Raw genomic sequence first — 19,725 nt, 5'->3', positions numbered from 1 at the left:
TCCCTCCATGCCATGAATGCGGAGCGGCCCGAGGAGAAGGGAAGAAGACGCCGCGGAGGAGATGCTGGACGAGAACACCGGAGGAAGAACCAGAAGAAGAAGATGAAGGAAGATAGAAGAAAGAAGAAGCATTTAAATAAGGGTATTGTCAAAAACTGTCTCTTGTCATTTTTAACATTTTTGACAGTTTTTTTTAGTGAAATGGTAGGGGTAATTTTGTACCCCCTTACCATTTCACACAGGGGGGAGGGCCTGGATCTGGGGGTCCACTTGTTAAAGGGGGCTTCCAGATTCCGATAAGCCCCCCGCTCGCAGACCCCCACAACCAACGGCCAGGGTTGTGGGGATGAGGCCCTTGTCCTCATCAACATGGGGACAAGGTGTTTTGGGGGGCTACCCCAAAGCACCCTCCCAATGTTGAGGGCATGTGGCCTGGTACGGTTCAGGAGGGAGAGGGCGCTCTCTTGTCCCCCCTCCTCTTTTCCTGCGGCCTGCCAGGTTGTGTGCTCGGATAAGGGTCTGGTATGGATTGTTGGGGGGACCCCACACCGTTTTTTTTTTTTTTTTTTTTTTTTTTTTTTTTTTTTAATTATGGCAAGGGGTTCCCCTTAATATCCATACCAGACCTGAAGGGCCTGGTATGGAATTTAGGGGGACCCCTCACGTCATTTTTTTTTTTAAATTTTGGTTCAGGGTTCCCCTGTGGGGAATTCCCATGCTGTTTTTATCAATGAACTTCTATGTGTATTGTCGGACCGGCAATGCATTAATAGCCGCGAGTAGTTTTTAAATGACTTTTTTTCCTTTGAAATATCATTTTGCTTTCAGTCTGTTCTAAACACAGGAAACATGCGCCCCTTTACAGGCATACTATAGACACACCCCCCCCCATCTACGAAATTTAAAGGGATATTACACTTTTATTGTTTTACTTTAAGCATTATTAAAATCAGTGCTCCCGAAAAAACGGCCGTTTTTAAAACTTTTTTTTGCATTGATACATGTCCCCTGGGGCAGGGCTCAGGTCCCCAAACACTTTTTATGACAATACCATGCATATAAGCCTTTAAAATTAGCACTTTTGATTTCTCCCATAGACTTTCAAAGGGTGTTCCGCGGCATTCGAATTTGCTGCGAACACCCCAAATTGTTCGCTGTTCGGCGAACTTGCGAACAGCCAATGTTCGAGTCGAACATGAGTTTGACTCAAACTCGAAGCTCATTCCTAGTCTGGACTAATAAAATGAAACTGAAAAAAATAGTTTTCCATTAACTGTTGCGTGTAAATATTTTGGGGTCCTATTTATAACAGATGGCAAATATCTGCTCTCCGAAGAACACCACAGTGTTTTTCTCCACACTGTGACTGTAGAATTTTGCTGTGTCCTAAAGTGTTTTTCTCAATTTCTCTCTTTTTCTCACTTCTGCACTGTTCCCATCAGCTTCTGGGACTGGGGGAAAAGAAAGCCCCATGTAAACTCTAAACTCGCTTGTTGTATCTTACACAAGGCTGTGGATCCATGTAATCCAATTTAAGCCAATCATTAGGCACCTTGTGCTGTCACTTGAGACTGAAGAGAGGGAGTGAACCTTTTCCTTTCCCCTGCATTGATAAGTGTACATTGGTTATCAAAACTTATGGATGTAGAATACGAAGATTGTGTAAGTTAAAATGGTGTTCCACCCAAAAAAAAAAAAATGCATGAAAATTCCTAAAAAAAATACAAAAAAACATTTGGAAATGTTGCTTTTTTTTTTTTTTACTCACCTCTAAATGCCTGTTGCTAGGGGGTCCCTCGTAGTCTGCCTCTTTCAGTGCCTGGGCTGGTGACATCACTTCCCCCTCGGCACAGGAAGGGCTCAGCTCTGCTCCCTCCCTCTTGTCAATCATCTGGGACCCATTACAGGTCCCAGGTGACTGAGTGGCCAATCACGGCGCTGCTCGCGCATGCGCAGTGGGTGCCCGGCTGTGAAGCCACAGCCCGGCGCCTACAGTTGCAATGCCAGCGCCGCCGAATGGAGGGGGAGAGGAGCGGGGCTTCGATCCCCCGCATCGCTGGACCCTGGGACAGGTAAGTGTCCAATTAAAATTCAGCAGCTGCAGTATTTGTAGCTGCTGACTTTTAATTTTTTTTTATTTTTAATGGGCCCTCCTCTTTAAAAAAAAAAAAAAAAAAAGTGTAAAAAGGGTAGTTCTATCTCATATAACATTCACAATGTGTGTTTGTATGTTTCTTTCCTGTTTTTAATGGTCATCATGTCCTCTGTCCTTCAGGTTTGCAGAAGTAAAGTCAAAAATAGCAAGTATGTTTTGTATTTCTGATTAATCTGTGTGTTGTGTCCTGTGAGTTTGATGCAGGGCTGATGATGGGTCTGTCATTTTCCAGGTAAATACCATGATCTGGAGCACCAGTTAATCCAGGAGTTTACTGGTGCTCAGAGGAGAGGAGAGATCTCTCGGATGAGGGAGGTGGCTGCAGTGTTGCTTCACTTTAAGGTACTTCACTAAACAGAGAAACTTTAAGTTAATTAGTGTTTGCTTTCACTTTCTGTCCTACGCGAAAAATAAACATGGAAGCTGGCTGGCTGCTATGTACAAAAGCTTTAATCTTCTCTGTTCCAGCTTTTAAATATCGTCCCTTGTGGCCGATGGGGCACTGTAATACAGGAGGTATGTTACTGGCCAAGTCACTAGGTGAAAACAGAGGGGGAAAATAAATTAAAAAAACAAAACAAATGCAGCTACTGCATCTATTGATTGGTGAGCTGCAATATATTATATTTTTAAAGTGATTTAAAGTCTCGTTTTTTTTTTTTCCTATAAAAATAACAAACATGTTATACTTACCTGCTCTGTTGCAGGGGATTTGCGCAGGGCAGCCTTTATCCTTCACTTCTTGGGTCCCTCTTCTGTGATCCTGGCCCCTCCTTCCTGTACAGTGCCCCCACAGCAAGCAGCTTGCTATGGGGGCACCTGAGCCGAGTCACTGCTCCCTGTGTCCATTCAGACACGGAGCCCTGACCCGGCCCCCGCCCCCTCTCTCACTTGATTGGCTGGCTGACCAATGGCATCGCTGCCGTCTCTCAGCCAAACAGGAGGGAGAGTCTCGGGTGGCTGACACACTTGTGAACATTGCTGGACGGAGAGGGAGCTCAGGCAAGTGTTGGGGGGGCTGCTGCACACAAAAGGCATTTTATCTTAATGCATAGAATTTTGTAGGATGAAAAAAACCTTCTGCCTTTACAACCACTTTAAATGTGGATTTAGTACAACTTTAAGGATAGACTTCTGCTACCCTTTCTACTTGAAGCGCTCTCCACCAGATCTGTGAGTGCTTCCTGGGTCTGTAGGCATTACACATGTCTCCTAGATTTGCAAAGTCCTGCAGGCAGCTCTTTAAAGCTGAATTCCTGCAAATTTTCTCTGAGATGCGCAAGTCGGCAACAAAAGATTTAGATTTGAAATTGTATATAAGACACAGTTCCTGTATCATCTACAATAGAACACAGTTCAGCTGGAGGCAAGTGGGCTATAATAAATCCTATTAAACTTTCATAGTAGAAGGTCATAAAAATCCTGCCAGGATCATGAATCCTGCTTAGCCACAATCTACACAGCCTGTTAATGATCCCTGTCATAAATGGCAAATTTGATACTGGAAAAGCCATTAGCAAGATGTCTCTTAATCCAGGCCTGCTAAATATTGTAAAATGCCTGTCTGCGTTCCACAATACACATCTGTCTGACTTGGGTTAGTGACCTATACTAACATACAGATGAGCTATATAGAGTTAAGTTTAATACCATTTCCTTAAATAATGCTATGACTGATTTAAGGTGAAAACAAGTGTTTACACACATTTAGACGAGAATACCAATCTGTTCAAGGCCAAATATGATTATGCTGTGTAATTTACAGAAGTACTGTCAGGCTGTAAGGCCCCTTTCACAGGGGCGGACCGATCGGGTCAGCCTGTCAGTATTTTTAGGTAGACCTGATCGAACCATCTATTGCCCTCTATGGAGCAGCGGATGTAAACGGGCATGTATGTTTACACCTGCCGACATCCAGTCCTATCTGCTAAAAACAGATGGATGGAGGATCCGTTCCCCATCCGTCTGGCAGATCGGATGACAGTTGGATGAAACCGGACAGGCAGATCGTTTCCATCTGACCGCCCATAGAGGTAATGGGAGCGGACACGGACCTGTCATCTGCCTACTCAGCGGGGGATCAGTCCGCCTGTGTGAAAGAGCCATAAAAAACATGGTCATCTGGGAATATGGCTATATTTAGGGAAGTGATATTGAGGGAGGGAGTGGCCACTGAACTTTCATTAATATTTTGGCACTCCTGCCCCCCCATCCCTCAGCTTCCTTGATTGGGTGAGAATTGCTCAGTGACACTCTCTGGTGTGTCAGCAAAAACTTGCTGCATCTGCAGCTCAGAGCTCTTAATTTTCTATCAAAACTATGCGTTTATGACAAGAGCCAGTACTGAGGGCCAGTGATTGTTTTTATCAGACTTGCTCTACAGCGAATTGGACTCTGCCAGAACCAAAGACCAGGGAAACTTAACTAGTTTACACTTTTTTTTTTTTTTTTTTTTTTTTAAATCTTGCTTATTGGTGTGTTACTGTTGTGTTTTTTTTTGTGTAAATTCTTTATTTAAGAAGGAAAAGCATGTGGAAATACACAAACCATCACAATGATCTGTATAAAGAGAACAGTAAACTCTCCCAAAGGCAATTGATATTACAGTCTATGTAGTCATACAGTAAAAGTTCTTCTTCTTTGGGGTTTCACCAAATCGCGGAAGGATAGGGAGGTTCTGCATCTCACATGTCCATTTTTTACACGGCGAACACCATATTACATGTAAAAAGGGTAACAGGGACTTTTGATCCCAGGGTCAGGCGACCCATAATAAGAAAGAAAAAGGTAGCAACAAAGAATAGAGAGGGAAGGAAGGTGAGGGGGGAGATTCGACCCTTCATGGGAAGGCATTTGGGAAGAAAGAAAGAAAAAAAAAAAAAACCCCATGTGCCTCCGTCCGGTTTCACCACCCCCATCCGGGGACCGAAGAAGCGCATCGTATTACTCAGAGGTTAGATCAACACCTCGCTATATTCCTCGGAGTAAACAAATTTGTGCCAAAAATTTTTTTTTTTCAAGAATTGCTCGCTGAGGCCTTTCTCCGTGGCCACCAGATCTTCCATTGTTTTTATCTCCGATATCTTTTTTACCCACACGGCTACCGATGGGGGCTGTGTCTGCTTCCAGAGCAAGGGGATGCAGCTCTTTGCCGCTGTACGCAGGAGGGGGATAATAGATTTCCTGTAGACCTTAGTAGGGATCTTGTGATGATGTAGAAGGAAGAATTCAGGGGTCTCTGGTACCTCTTGTTCTGTAAACTTTTTCACTATGAGGCACACTTCCGTCCAAAAAGGGCGGAGGATTCGACAGGACCAGAAGACATGAAGGAGCGAGCCAGCCTCCTCTCCACATCTCCAACACCGGTCCGCACTCTTGTGTATTTTATCCGGAGTATAATACCACCGGGATGGTAGTTTAAACCCTGCTTCCTGGTGTTTGGCGCAGATAGAGGTTTTAGGAGTTTAAAACCACTGTCAGATTTTTTTCAACATCTGTGTCCCATTGCGGAAATGTCTCTTTACTTCCTGTCCCATAGCCAAACAGGAAGTGAGAGGACATCCCCGCATCCTAAGGGAATTCCTTTAGGGCCTCCCCAGTCACAAGAACTAGTGTCCCCATTGGAAGATTTCCCCTTTATTACTTTTAAGGGGACAACCTAAAATTTGGGGTTTTCTTTTACTTTCACTTTCAATGATGGTAAACGGGACAAATAGAGAGGATGAATCTCCTAATGGGGGCACAGACAGCAATTAAAACTGACCAGCATTCTAATCCATCCATCCATCCATCCAAAACAGATACTGCATGTTGTAGTTGTGTGTTTGTTAAATGGTGGCAACTACGGTTTGTGCGTGTAAAGGGTGACCTGCAGAGTTAGTTCACCCCAGTAATGATCACTCTGTCTGCTGGTGCTTGTTGTTGTTCAGCTAGCTGGGAAATCTCTGCATACTGTGACGATGAGGGTGCCATAGTCACAGGACGGGTGTTACTTGGCCGACTAGAGGCTTCTTTTTTTGTTTGTTTTTTTGTTTTGTTTTTTTTGTTTTTTGTTTTTCACTGTACAGATCCTTCTAAAGGCAGCAGTGTATCCCAATGTTCCTGAATTCTAAGCTTCTTGCGTCCCTTAATGAACCCCAAGTAAAGGGTTTTACAGTGAATACAAAAATCACCTTCTTAGCGAGAGAACATTTCTCTACCCTCAAAACCTAAAAAGGTCTGAACATGGTTATAATGTTTTTTTTTTCTCATGTTTATCCTATTGTCTTTCCTTTAGGGCTATTCTCACTGTGTTGATGTGTACATTAACCAATGTCAAGAGGTAAGGTGAAAACCTGGAGATTTTACTGGAGGAGTCCTATGTCATTATAGTTATCTTATGGAAGGTCTGTGTGTATTTTAGGGAGCGTACATGAAGAATGATATTTTTGAGGACTCTGCAATCTTATGCCAGCGGGTGAACAAAGAAGTTGGAAATATTTTCAGCAATCCAGAAATTATCCTGGCCAAGCTGATACAAAACATTTTTGAAGTGAAAATTCAGGTATATTTCTTAACTGATGGGTAACATATTCAGGTTGGAACTGTAACTTGGAACTGTGAAATGTGAGCTGTATCAAATGTCGCACTCCCCACTCTTGCATCCTCAGACATACTACTTTTTCCTGGCCCCTCTATCGAGGAGAGGATCCAGATAGTCAGATAATGGAGAGAAGAGATAATGGAGAGAATTGCACAATGTTTATATAACTTTTGCTGATAGGTGAAACTACTCTTCTGAATTTATAAACTTCCAATAGATTATAGACCTGTAGAAGGATTTTGATAAAATTGGGTTTATTTAAAGCTGCACTCCACACAGTTTTTTGATTGCTTTTTAGATGTTCTTTTGAATAGCAGTAGTAAATTGGGGGGACAGCATGTTTCTAAGAGCAACTTGGGCTTCATGCGCAATGGTTTATTGTATTGTATTTAGTGTATTGTAAATGCTGTTTCTGCTGACAGGAGAAAATCAGCGTTAAAAATTCACCTTTAGGCTTCAAGCACACTAGCATCTCCTAAACCTTGAGGTATTTTTTTGCCAAAGCTTCTAAACTCAACTCCATAAAAGCCCACGTGTCACTGTACAGAGGAGCTGCCGCGTTTGTAGGTGAGGTTAAACCTCCCTCTCCATTCAAGATAGGAAGGGTTTGACCACCGGCTGCGAGTAAATGCAAAACACTGCAAAAATGTGTTTTGCGGTTTCCTGCTTTCAGGGTAGGCTAACGTACATGTAACCTACATTATGTGTTTTCTGTCAAAATTTTCAGTCTTTTTTTTTTTTTTATATGAGGAGGCACGGATGGTCACTGAACTGATGGGCTCCCTCCCCCCCCCCAAACACAAAAAAGAGGTCACCACTAACCTGGTTGTGCTGTCTGCAAGAGTACCTGTATACTTATTTATTTATTAAAATTCTGTAAAATTCAAAAAGCTCTGCTCAGTGCGGAGTACCAAGAGTATCCATGAGTACCCCCACTTCCATATATCAAAACGATATTTTCGCTAAAAATATTCTAAAATCATTAATAGTAAACACATGCACACGAAAACGTAGAGTTCCTGCTAAATCTAAAAGATAAAACTCTACGGAGTTAATACATCTCTATGTGTGAATGCTGTTTTTGGGCTCATTCACATGGGTGCTGTGGTTTGTACAATGTGAATCAGTGTTTTTTTTTTTTTTTTTCATGGGGTTGGAGCTGTGTGTAGACAGCCTATGTTACGATATGAGGATGCAGCAGCTGTACGATAAATGCCGCAGGTCCTAATTTGACAGGCATGTGGATGCAGGTGTACGGTCCCAAACACAGACAGTGCACATTTGAGGGCCACTCACCCGCACCTTCACACCCCTCAAATTAGGACCTACAACTGTGTTCGTACAGCCGCTGCTTCCCATAGAATAACAGGTGGCTTCAGCCACACAAACTAACTGCTTATTCACACTGTATGGGCCAGAGAGACCATGTGAATGAGCCCTTAATTTTTTTTTGTACTATTTATTACATTTTTAATTATTTTTTATTTTTTTCGCAATGCCTTTGGGAGGGGGGCGCTTTGGTGAAATATCAGGGGTCTAAACAGAGGCAAATAAAGGGACTGAGGAAATAAATTCCTCAGTCTCTTTCTCTGCAGCCTTAGCTGCATTGGATAGTGATTAAACAGAAAGCACTTTGTACAGGGGCTCCTGTTCATTTACAAACCGAAATATAGTAAACTGTTTACTATGCTTCAGTTATAAATGAACACTGGGGTTGCACCGATACCACTTTTTTTAAGACCGAGTACAAGTACCGATACTTTTTTTCAAGTACTCGCAGATACCGATTACAATACTTTTTTTTAATGTCATGTGACAGTGGCACTAATATGCAGCACTGATGAGGTGGCAATAATATGCAGCACTGATGGGCACTGAAAGGCGGCACTGAAAGATGGCACTGATGGGCACTGAAAGGCGGCACTGAAAGATGGCACTGATGGGCACTGAAAGGCAGGCACTGAAGGGCAATTGGCATAATGAGACAACTAATATTCAAAGAAGGATTTAGCCTAGGTTCACACTACTGCCATGCTATTTTCCTGCAAATTTCAGGAGGCAGACAGTAAACACACTGCCCCATAGGAATTCGCATCGCACCTGCTGTCAACACGCACGGGACCCTTTTTTTTTTTTTTCTCGCACCAAATTCGCAAAGCATAGCTGTGAACCAAGGCCATGGAATAATATGCGTTTTACAAGACCTGCGAATCTGTGTGTTCCTAAACACATCAAAGCCCCTGTAAATTCGCATCAGGGTGAACCCAGACTCAGTTCTGCTAGCAAGACCAATACCTGTTCTGTCAGAATCGGCGACCCTTCAGATTTGGTAACGGAAGTGACGTTTCGTCAGAACACCGCGACGCCCATCTTGGTACACCCTGCACTTGTCCGCAGTAAGCCTGCAGTCAGAAGCTTCACTAACTATATAGGCTGGGTGTAACAAGATGTCCGCTGCCGCTTTCTGACTGCAGGCTTACTGCGGCCGAGTGCAGGGTGTACTAAGGTGGGCGTCACAGTGTTCTGACGGAACGTTCCTTCCGTTACGGAATGTGATGGGTCGCCAATTCTGACAGAACACCTGGCATTGGGAACATAGTGGCTGTGCCCCGCGTCCCTGCCCCTACCAGTTTAGCTGCCAAGAGTGAGTTGTTGACTCCCTCTCCACCCACTGACCCACCGGAGCGACACCTCTTTTTTTCAGAGGTATCGGATTAAGCATCAGAGAATTTGCACGAGTATAAGTACTCCTGAAAATGCTCAGTATTGGCACAGATACTAGTATCAGTGCAACCCTAATGAACACGGTGTGTAATCAGTATCAATCACTCATTGTGTTCACTCAGAATAGGAAGGGGCTGGTAAATATGACATATTTACTGGCACCTTCCCCCATTTTCCATTCAGAGGATTGGGGAAGGGGGGGGACATGGAGGGTGATAGGTGAGGCAGGGGGAGGGGGGCAATTACAAGAACTGATCTACTGTGTGTGTCTTACTGCAGCAGCTGAAAGCTGGCGGGAAGGAGAGGAGGAACAGCCAGCTTTTAGCTGTTGCAGTAAGAGACACACAGTAGATCAGTTCTTGTAATTGCCGTCCAGGCCCACGGATCACCCCTTCTCCTGCCCACATCCAATTCCCCTGCTGGTCCGGGACTGGTACAGGAGGACTGGTTCTACCCCCATATCTGCGGCCCTGTATGTAGACCTTAGAAATTGAAAGTAAACAGCAAACGAGAGGCAGCAAAGAATGCTGGGAATCCAGGAAGTTGTGGAAATAGATGGCCAGTAGACAGGCAGAACTCAGAATGTGAAAAGACATTTTTTTTTTGTTAAAGTAGGCGGATATTGGATTGTCTAACTATTGTTTGTAGTGTATTGTATTATTACAATGCTGATGTTATACAATGAATGTGTATGCTGTGCCCCTAAAACTCCTTTAATAATTTGCCACAGCCCTGAGTAGAATTGTCTGTACCCTGCCAGCATGCTGAAGAGAAAGACCTTGTGGTTTGTGGGGAAGCATTGATCTCAATACAGAGGTCCGACGCGCTCCTTGCTGAGTCAGAGACTTTTAAAGTGGTTGTAAAACCGCTGGGTCATTTTTACCTACAGGTAAAATGAATAGCTCCTAAATGTGCACTGTTTAGGAGATATTCACCCTGCATACAGCCAATGCCATCACTGGCGTATGCGCTCTGAAGGTCCGGCATACCTTGCTGGAGCTTCATGCCCGGAACCGAGGGCTCCTCGCGCGTATGCATGGGAATGATGTCATCGCAACTCCGGCCAATCACATAGCTGGAGCTCGCTAACCTGGAAGCCAGACGGGAGAACATGTCAGCCCTCTCAGCGGTGGCTTTACAGCGCTGGAGGACTTCCTTCAAAGGTGAGTATTTCATAATGCATACTAGCACATTATGCCAATGCCTTGCAGGGTTTTTTCTATTTTTTTTTTTTTTTTTGACTATCGACGGTTTACAACCGCTTTAATCAGCAGGGTGCATAAGATTTGCTGATTGCAGCTCTATAGATTTGGCTCACTAGTTGGAATATGTTGGACCTTTGCAGAGAGATCACCGCTTCCACTCAAAACAAGGGTCCTTCTCTGCAGCATGCCTGGCAAGGGTATACAGGCTTTTCTACTCGTGCTCAGGCTGCTTTATATAGAAAATAAACTGCAAGACAATGAGCGCCTTTGTTTTGATGCACCTGGATTGTATTTAGCTGATTTACACTGAAGTGATAATTGGGGTTTATTTACCTTTTAAGCATATTTTCAGTCCTGTGAAAGCAGATGAGTTTGGTAATATTTTACAAAACATTCACCATTCTGGATGCCTGGGGTCTTTCATTAATCCCTTGCACATCTTTTACCTGTTTGAAATATTTCTCATTTCTGATTGACTTCATCACTAGTTGTTTGTCTGGCAGCTTGATAAAGCATGAGATTAGGAATAGCTTATTTACATTAAGATGAAAAGAAAACATAACCATTTATAATTTTGTTTACACATCCTGTGACTAATTTTACAGGTCACAGATAACGTTGTTTCTTGAAGTTGTCTAAGATTTTTCTTTAAATGTCTCCACTATTACTCCAGAATTTTGTTAAAGAGCAGCTGGAAGAATGTAGAAAATCGGATGCCGAGCAGTATCTTAAGAATCTCTATGATCTGTACACAAGGTAAAAATCGATTTGTTTGGTAAATTTATCTGACTGCAGAATTAAGGGGTGAGGAAGGGAGGGGTTGTGTATATCAAGGTAATAGCTGCAGGCGCAATACATCTGAAGTTGCTGTCTTGGAATATGTAATAACGTGGGTGGTGTTTGCATTGCTGAATTGTTGCTTTGCCACTTTCTGTTTCTGTTGCTTCTTAAAGTGGAAGCACATTATGCAGATTCAACGCAGATTGTTTGCTAGCTGTTCAGATTCAGCACTTTGATTATTCAGGCCTAAGGACCTATTCACACCATTGCTTTCTAACTGCACTGTGCACTACATAGCATGCTAAAACCACAGGGAATATTGTTCCCTTAATAATCTATAAAACTCATCATATTAGTGTGTTGTGTTAGAGTGCAGCGCACTGCATTTTTGAAGAATTCTGCTTGTTGCATCTTTTGTGCGATTTCTTGAAAAACCTGCATTAAAGTGTTTTGTAAAGGCTCAAGGTTTTTACCTTCATGCATCCTATGCATGAAAGTATAGAACCTTCTGTTTGCAGCAGCCCCCCCCAAAACTTACGTGAGCCCCATCTCGATCCAGACATGTGTACGAGAACCTCAGCTCTCCCAGGTCTCTCCCTCCTCATTGGCTCCCGCTACTGTCAGTCACAGCCAGTAAATAAAGGGTTAATAGTGGGTGTGGCGCTGTCCTAAATAAAACTAATGGATACCATATGAATCGCATATAAACCAAATAACCATATGAAAGGTGATCCACTTAAATGGGGGTGGAAGGGGGGGGGATTGGAAGTGGAAGGGATAGGGAAAATCTCAATTGGCAACGTCCAAAGTGACTGTGCTACGTATATTCAATAAAGTTTCAAAACCACATATAATACGTGACTTGTGCTCAGTGCGGTTGAAATAGTGTATATATATAATACTTATAAATTGTTGACATAAAAAATTAATTGACATAAAAAATTATTTATCAGACACTTGTAATAAACTGGATGAAATAAACCGTGACTGGTGCTCAGTGCAACACAAGTGATTTTAAACAGTCCTTGTAAAATTCTTGGTGTTTCTTTAGACCTAGGCAGGTGTAACCATACATGCATCTGCTGCCTGTATTAATTTTGGTGACCGGGTGCTCGTGTCTTGTCTTGTGATCATGCAGACACTCACCAGCTTCTTTAACCCCTGCGGGGGTAACACGCAGTCACAGTGTATGCCACTGTGCGGCAGTCCTTAGCAATTTCTGGATCAAGGTGACATTTAAACTCCTCAGGAGATTTACAGCCTATATGGGGGGGTCTTCTGAATTGGGAGAGGCTGAACCCGACAGGATGGATGGAGAATAGAAAATAAATAAAAATAAACTTTAAAAGGTGTCTTGAGCGAGGACAAAAAAAAGGTGTCTTGAGCGAGGGTTCTTTTTTCCCCATTTATTCCCCATTTATTCACAAGAAACTATGAATGAATGACACGACTGTGTGAGCAGAGCCAAAATAACCGCACTGTTTTCAGAAAGTGACAGCGGGTGCAGGGAGATAATCCCCTGCTACTGCCACAGAGCAGGGGGTGCTGGCGGCAGTAGGTGGGCCTATAGGGGCATGTTACTTCTTACACCCTAAATGTTAATGTAACGTGCTTCTAAAGGTGAGCTTATCCTTTAAGCCTGGTACACTGACAGCTCTGGTCGGAGCCGCTATATTAATGATCCAACGTTAGTACAAAGATCTCCCCCGCTGAGCTGTTGTGTTCTGACATTGGCTAAGAGTGCTGATCGGGAACTGGTCGGCTGCTGGTTTCCCAGCATGCTCGTCTGACAGAAGGCAGCCAAATAGACGGCTTCTGTCGGATCGGCTGACATACACATGTACCAAACGTTGGCCACTTTTTATTGAACCGGCCAATGTTTCCCGACATTCATGTGTGGGCATTCCTTTAAGCCCCGTTCTCACTTCGTGATTTTGCGTGGGTGATTTTCACACGATTCCGTGTGTCACTCATTCACTTCAATGGGCTGCCCTATGCACGGTTGTCGTCCAGAAGAAGCTCCTGTCACGCAACAACTGCAGTAAAATTGCACAACGTTTGAATGAATTCCACCCAAACACATGTTTTTCACGATTGCCATGCAATTCGAGGCCGCAGGCAGAATTGTGACTATTCCAAATCGCCATGTGTGAATGGGGCCTAAAAAAAACACTGCGTTCATAAAGTGGATGTAGAGGCTGAAGGTTTTTTTTTACCTTAATGCATTCTAAGTTGCTTTCTATGGGGACAATCACTGAAGGGGTGGAGCCAGGAGCGCCTGCAGGGGACCCCATAAAAGAAGGATCAAAGCTGCTTTGTGCAAAAGCATTACACGGAGAAGGTATAGCATGTTTATTATTTTAATAAAAAAATCAAAGCTTTAGTATCACTTTAACAAAAACACAAAAGCATTTTGTCAACAAGCACTTAGGAAAGCAAATTAATGTGTATACTTTGTGTGAAGGTATATGGAAAGCTTTTATTCATTGTGATAATGGGGGAATTTAACTCCATGGTGTAGAGCTTGTTATAGAGTTCACATCAACTAGAAAGTGCATTTTTACAGCCTGATTTTCCCACTTTTATTCAAAATAAAGCAAAGTTTGTTACAAAATAAACTGTTCCACATAGGGGTTTCAGCTTCACTTGGCATTTAAAGCAAATACAGCATTCTGGCTATATATAGCAGCTTACCTCAGACTACACAGTTCTCAGCCTAGAATGCAGAACTCTCAGTACACAAGAATGTTCACACTCTGCTCCCTGCAGCCACTGTAACTCCAGGTATCGGCCTGATCAGTGCAAACTTGCAGCACTGGCCCACACCCTGGCCTCTCGGCAGGGACCTCCTGCCTCCCAGTTGTAGCCCTAGTCTATGCTCAAGCATATGATTTCAAAGGCTGTGCACACATGCTCACAGCCTGCTGCCCCCCCCGTAAGATCTGGACAGGGAGTTGGAGGCTTATTTTTTTAAAAAGCTCTTTAAAACCTCCAATCTCCAGACCACAATCCGGGAATTACAAAACCACAAGAAAGCTGAAAAATCACCTTTCTCCAATCAGAATGAATATTCCAGAGTTACTCACTCTGCGTTAGAGAGAACCCTGTTTGTTTTCTATCTCCATTTACACAGTGGTAGGGGCGATCGCTGTCACACCATTTATTTAAAAAAAAAAAAAAGTGGTTGTGGATTGCAATATTTTGTATTGTTCTGGAATGGGGACAGCAGGCAGTGTACTGCAACAGAGTTTCTCGAGAAATGAGAATGCTATTTTTCCTTATTACCATAAAGAGACTGTCGAGCGATTTTCATCACTCAGCACATTAAGTAGGGATGTAGCAATATATTGGCCACCAAAAATAGGGTTATCTGCGTTTTGCTGATAGAAAAAAAGGTGCAGACAATCATTGACTGAAAATAGAAAAAAAGGTGAAGATAATGGCTGAAAATAAATTCATATTAATTTAAATTCAGTATATTAATTAAAGTCGAATGTAATACAATTAAAAATATATATATTTCGTTTTTTGGCCAAATGCATCCTGAATTTTCGGTTTCGGTTCAGAATTTTCAATTTGGTGCATCACTAACATTAATGGCGATTCATTTATATTTAAACAGGATCTTGATAGTAGCAGGATCCTGTGTAAAATGATGCTTGTAAACTGTAAGCATGTAACTTTGTGCAACATTTTTACATGCATACAGTATAAAGTACCCTATTGGCTGTCACCCTTCAGTGTGTAAGTGGAGTATAAAATGACCTTGTTACTATAGTAAACTTTCCCATCTATACTGTGCCTGTAAAAGTAGAATGTAAACCTCTTCTGCTGTCTGCTCCACCGAACATCACTGTTCATGGAGAATGATCTCTCAAAGTCCAACAGGAAACCAGACTTCTCTGTGAGTGCCATTCTCTTTGTAATGACATGGAAGTCAGCAGGAGGAATCAGTGAGAGCTGCGATGTACCAAGAAGATTGACACTCCTGAAAGTGTCAGCTTCCCCTTGGAATTCAAGGAATCATTGTCCATGATCAGAGTAGTATTCAGGGGGGCACAGCATCAGCTTTGCTGGGAAAGTTTTTACTATAGTGACAGGATCACTTTAAATGGTATGTTCACCTTTGGGAACATGTTACATGTTCCACCAATTTTTAGGGTGGGAAATGTAACATGTTTCCACTACTGCAGTGTCTCCCCAATCCTCTACATCTAGTGACAGCGAGCCGGGGATCTTCTCCCTTAACTCACTGAAACTTTTTTTTAAAAAACCTCTCCGTCCACCCGGTCATGTAATTCGTCCAGAGTCCTGTGAATGGGAACCTACAAGTACCGTCAGCCTTTGCGACTGTTCTCAGTGAACTACCAAGGTGCTGTTGAGTGCTCTGGTAGTTGATTGTCTCTTCCTGTCGGTGTGTATCTGCCTGACCATACGAAATACGAGCAGACACTGATAAGTCAGCAGGAGTCCTGCATGTCGATCTGCTGATCGCTGGTGCAATGCTTTCCAGGCTCTTAGTAAAAAAAAATTATAAAAAAAAAAAAAAAAAAATGATGAACTTATCTTTTAAGGCTAATATTAAAAACACCATTTAATCCATGTATGTATTTATTAAAAATCATAGTTTTTATGGCAGTACCTGAATTCCCAGCAACAGTCAGACTGGCAGAGGAAAGGACAGTATGGGTCAGGGAAGTGTCATGGGTTTACGGCTTTGCACAATGTATTCAGTCTAACCTTATGACCATGCTTACTAGCGGGTAGAGCACAGGGATGACGACTTCTCCTCACTGTATATTTAGTTGTTTGCCGCAGTTCAGCTTTACCTAATTTCTGCAACATGTCAAATGATTAGTCTGATTAATTGTTTTATGCCTTTTATAAGGTCCAAGTGTTCTGATTAGTTATGTGTTGTAGTCAGGCTTGTAAGTGATACTGTTAGAGATTTAAGGGTCATGCTGGGACTTCTATTTGAGCTAATTGAGCTTTTTTTAATTATGCACGTAATCATTTTACTCAAGACTTCTTTTCTTAATTTGTGTTCGATTTTTTTTTTTTTTTTCTTTTTTTTTCTTTTTTTTCTTTTTTTTACTATTTTAATGAAACCAGGAAATGTGGTAATGTCAAGAGTGTACCCTCATCCTTATCCTTATTGTATTCATTAGTAGGATCCCTCTTAGGTTATTGACAACAGACTATAGTAATACTGATCAGATATATGTTATCCCTGGTAGGTTTACTTTTGCCTCTAATATGATTTGCAGAATCCCATACTAGGCAGAATGAAGATCAGCAGAGAGTCCTCTAAGGCAAACCAAATGCCTGGAAGGTTGTATGCATGGTCTGTACCAGTAGTTGTCAACTTAGGAACTAAAGGGGGCCTCAAGGCAGCCCGTGACATCACCAAAGGGTCGAACATAATGTTCAATATATGTAATAATTGAGAGGACTGTCAGAAACTGCAGGCCTATTAGAGGAAATGAGGGTCAGAGAGTGTGCATAGACTATATTTTCAGTTGGGGATATGCTGCAGAAGACAATATGAAACTGGGAACATGTTACATGAGGCTGGCAGAAAGTAATGCTTCCACTACAAACTGGTGTGCCTCACCTCATAGGGCCGCAGGTTGGGCACCAGGGGTCTATAACAAGCATCGCTAAAGATAAGTGAGTCCTCTAGGGCAGCATATTCTCAAAAGGCAGAACTCATTAAGTTATATCTGAACAGTATTCCAATCAATTGAAAAGGTCTCTGTTAACATACCGTGCCAATCCTTTGGCTGTAGTAAGCAGGAACTCCTCAATATTTTACTAAACCACTGGGGGTTTCTCTAGTTCTTCAGCGTCTAATACTAAATGTACTGTACAGATTTGTACAATGTTTTTAATGCCTTTTTGTTTCTCCTGTTATACAGAACTACAAGTCTCTCTACCAAGCTAATGGAATTCAATTTGGGAACAGACAAACAGACTTTTTTGTCCAAGTTGATCAAATCAATTTTCATCTCATATTTGGAAAACTACGTTGATGTAGAAATTGCTTATTTGCGAAGTCGAAGTTCAATGATCTTACAGCGCTATTATGATTCTAAGAACCATCAAAAAAGGTCTATTGGAACTGGAGGGTAGGTAAAAAACAAACATACATCAGTAGAATCAGTAAACTATTTAAAGTGAAACTTTACCCATAATAAAAAATAAAGTTTTTTTTTTTTTCAGCAAGGAAACACACATTCCACGTTTATAAGTATGCTACCAAAATAAGTGTGTGTGCTGTAAATTGCCTCCAGCATTGTTCCTGTTTCTTCTTGCTGGAGGCTGCCATTTTGCCAAAGCCCAGAGCCCCTGAACAACAGTAAATCTTTAGGCTGTCAGCAGATCAGCCTTTACATATTCGGCACAGTGCCTAAAAATTACAACTGAGCATGTGCAGAGCAGGGTGAACCAGTGTAGTACTGGAATTTAAACAGTATAAACAATATTTTTAATGTTTTACATAGCTATACCTGCAAAAGGGGCCTTATTTTCTGACTAAAGTTCCACTTTAATAATTATATAAGAGCTTTGTTATGGTAGGTTTCATTCTGTTACAGAGGGGATGCCTCCATCCAAGAAGTAACAGAAATCTGTATTAAAAGTGAACTGTTGTAACACTTGGTTTACATCTTACAATAGAAGGAATGAGCGCCCTGTTTATAAATATAAATTTGTTCTATTGCTGCACAGCTATACTGTGACAACTACATATTGTCTGCTGGATAAAAAAAATGTATAGAATTACTAGGTGATATAAATAGCTGGATCACACAAAATCTTCACATTATTAAAAAATATTCTTTTATTCTTTGCAACAGCATTCAAGACCTGAAAGAGAAATTTCGTCAGCGCTCAATTTTTCCTTTGGGATCGAGTATAGAAACACACGGCGAGACATTTTTAGCACAAGAAGTGGTGGTAAACCTATTGCAAGAAACCAAGCATGCCTTTGAAAGATGCCATAAGGTATATTTTAGCAAAACCATAATATTGACAGTCATTTGTAACTAGAAATGTGAAGCACGGGTCCCCAACCCCCAGGCTGGTGCCGGTCTGTGGCCTTTTAATGACCAGGCAGCACAGCAGGAGGTGAGCAGCGACCACGGCCTGGACAGGACTATTACAGATTGTGGTCGCCGCTTAACTGCTGCTGTGTGGGGGTGCCACTCAACCTTTGTGTCCCCTTCCGGTAGCTGCAGATCTGCACAGAGGGGGAGTAATCACCCTCTTGTTAAAATAAATTGGGCAGCTCCCACCCTCTGTCCAGATCCGCAGCTCCTTATGCCCCCTGCTCTGCTGATAGGATGAAAACTGCCGCTACCCTCAACAAAGGTAGGACTGTGCAGGCGAGGCAGAGATTGGAATGGGGTGGTGTGATGTTAGATAGGAAGGAGTGGGGGTAATGGGGCAGTGTGATGTTAGAGAGAAAGGGGTGGGGGGGATTCTGCAAGGGGCACTGTGATTGCTAGGTGCACTGTACAATAATGTAAAGAGGGACACTGTGATATAAAGGGGACTGCACCTTTAAAACTGAAATCATTACAGTGCAGTCCCCTTTATATCACAGTGCAGTCCCCTTTATATCACAGTGCAGTCCCCTTTATATCACAGTGCAGTCCCCTTTATATCACAGTGCAGTCCCCTTTATATCACAGTGCAGTCCTCTTTATATCACAGTGCAGTCTCCTATATATCACAGTGCAGTCTCTGTTACATTAATGTAAAGGGACTGCACTCTAAAGGGGCACTGAAGGGGACTGCACTGTAAAGGGGCATTGTAATGTGAAGGGGAACTGTGGACACTGATATAAAGTGTGAATTTTCCCAAGCCCTCCCTCCTTCAGTCCCTGGGAAAATTGTACACTGTTGGACTGCTTTAAAGGGGGACTGTGGACACTGATATAAAGGGGGAACTGTGCTGTAAAGGGGGGTTGTAGTGTGAAGGTGGACTGAGGTCAGAAATATCAACCCCCCACAAGTCCCTGGGAAAATTGGCTGCCCTGAATCCGTTCCCTGGTGCCAAAAAGGTTGGCGACCGCTGGTGTAATTTTCTTTTATGCATCTTCTTAAAGCTTAACACCAGTAAAATTGGTTTGTCTTAATTTTGTTTTGGATAGAGTGGGGAAGGGTTAGAGACTGTCAGATTTGCATTGCCGTCTGTGCCTACTACCAGAGATATTTCCCACTCACTTCTTCCAGGACAAGTGAAAAGAAAGCCCTGCAATAGGAGCACAGGGAAA

The 19,725-nt window shown here is 42.5% G+C and overlaps 1 protein-coding gene across 1 annotated transcript in view; it reads left to right on the top strand.

The window, feature by feature from the left end:
- The window catches only part of EXOC5 (exocyst complex component 5), a 76,226-nt gene that overhangs the window by 45,765 nt on the left and 10,736 nt on the right, over positions 1-19,725 (top strand). The window contains exons 6-12 of the mRNA XM_073610780.1: positions 2,276-2,304; positions 2,388-2,497; positions 6,432-6,476; positions 6,558-6,698; positions 11,340-11,422; positions 17,365-17,574; positions 18,304-18,451. Of these exons, the coding sequence (XP_073466881.1) occupies positions 2,276-2,304; positions 2,388-2,497; positions 6,432-6,476; positions 6,558-6,698; positions 11,340-11,422; positions 17,365-17,574; positions 18,304-18,451 (766 nt within the window). The remainder of the gene's footprint in view (positions 1-2,275; positions 2,305-2,387; positions 2,498-6,431; positions 6,477-6,557; positions 6,699-11,339; positions 11,423-17,364; positions 17,575-18,303; positions 18,452-19,725) is intronic.

This window comes from Aquarana catesbeiana, linkage group LG13 (assembly GCF_042186555.1).
Source record: "Aquarana catesbeiana isolate 2022-GZ linkage group LG13, ASM4218655v1, whole genome shotgun sequence".
NCBI lineage: Eukaryota > Metazoa > Chordata > Amphibia > Anura > Ranidae > Aquarana > Aquarana catesbeiana.
The sequence above is the reverse complement of the archived record's forward strand: the minus strand, read 5'-3'. Positions and strand labels throughout refer to the sequence as shown.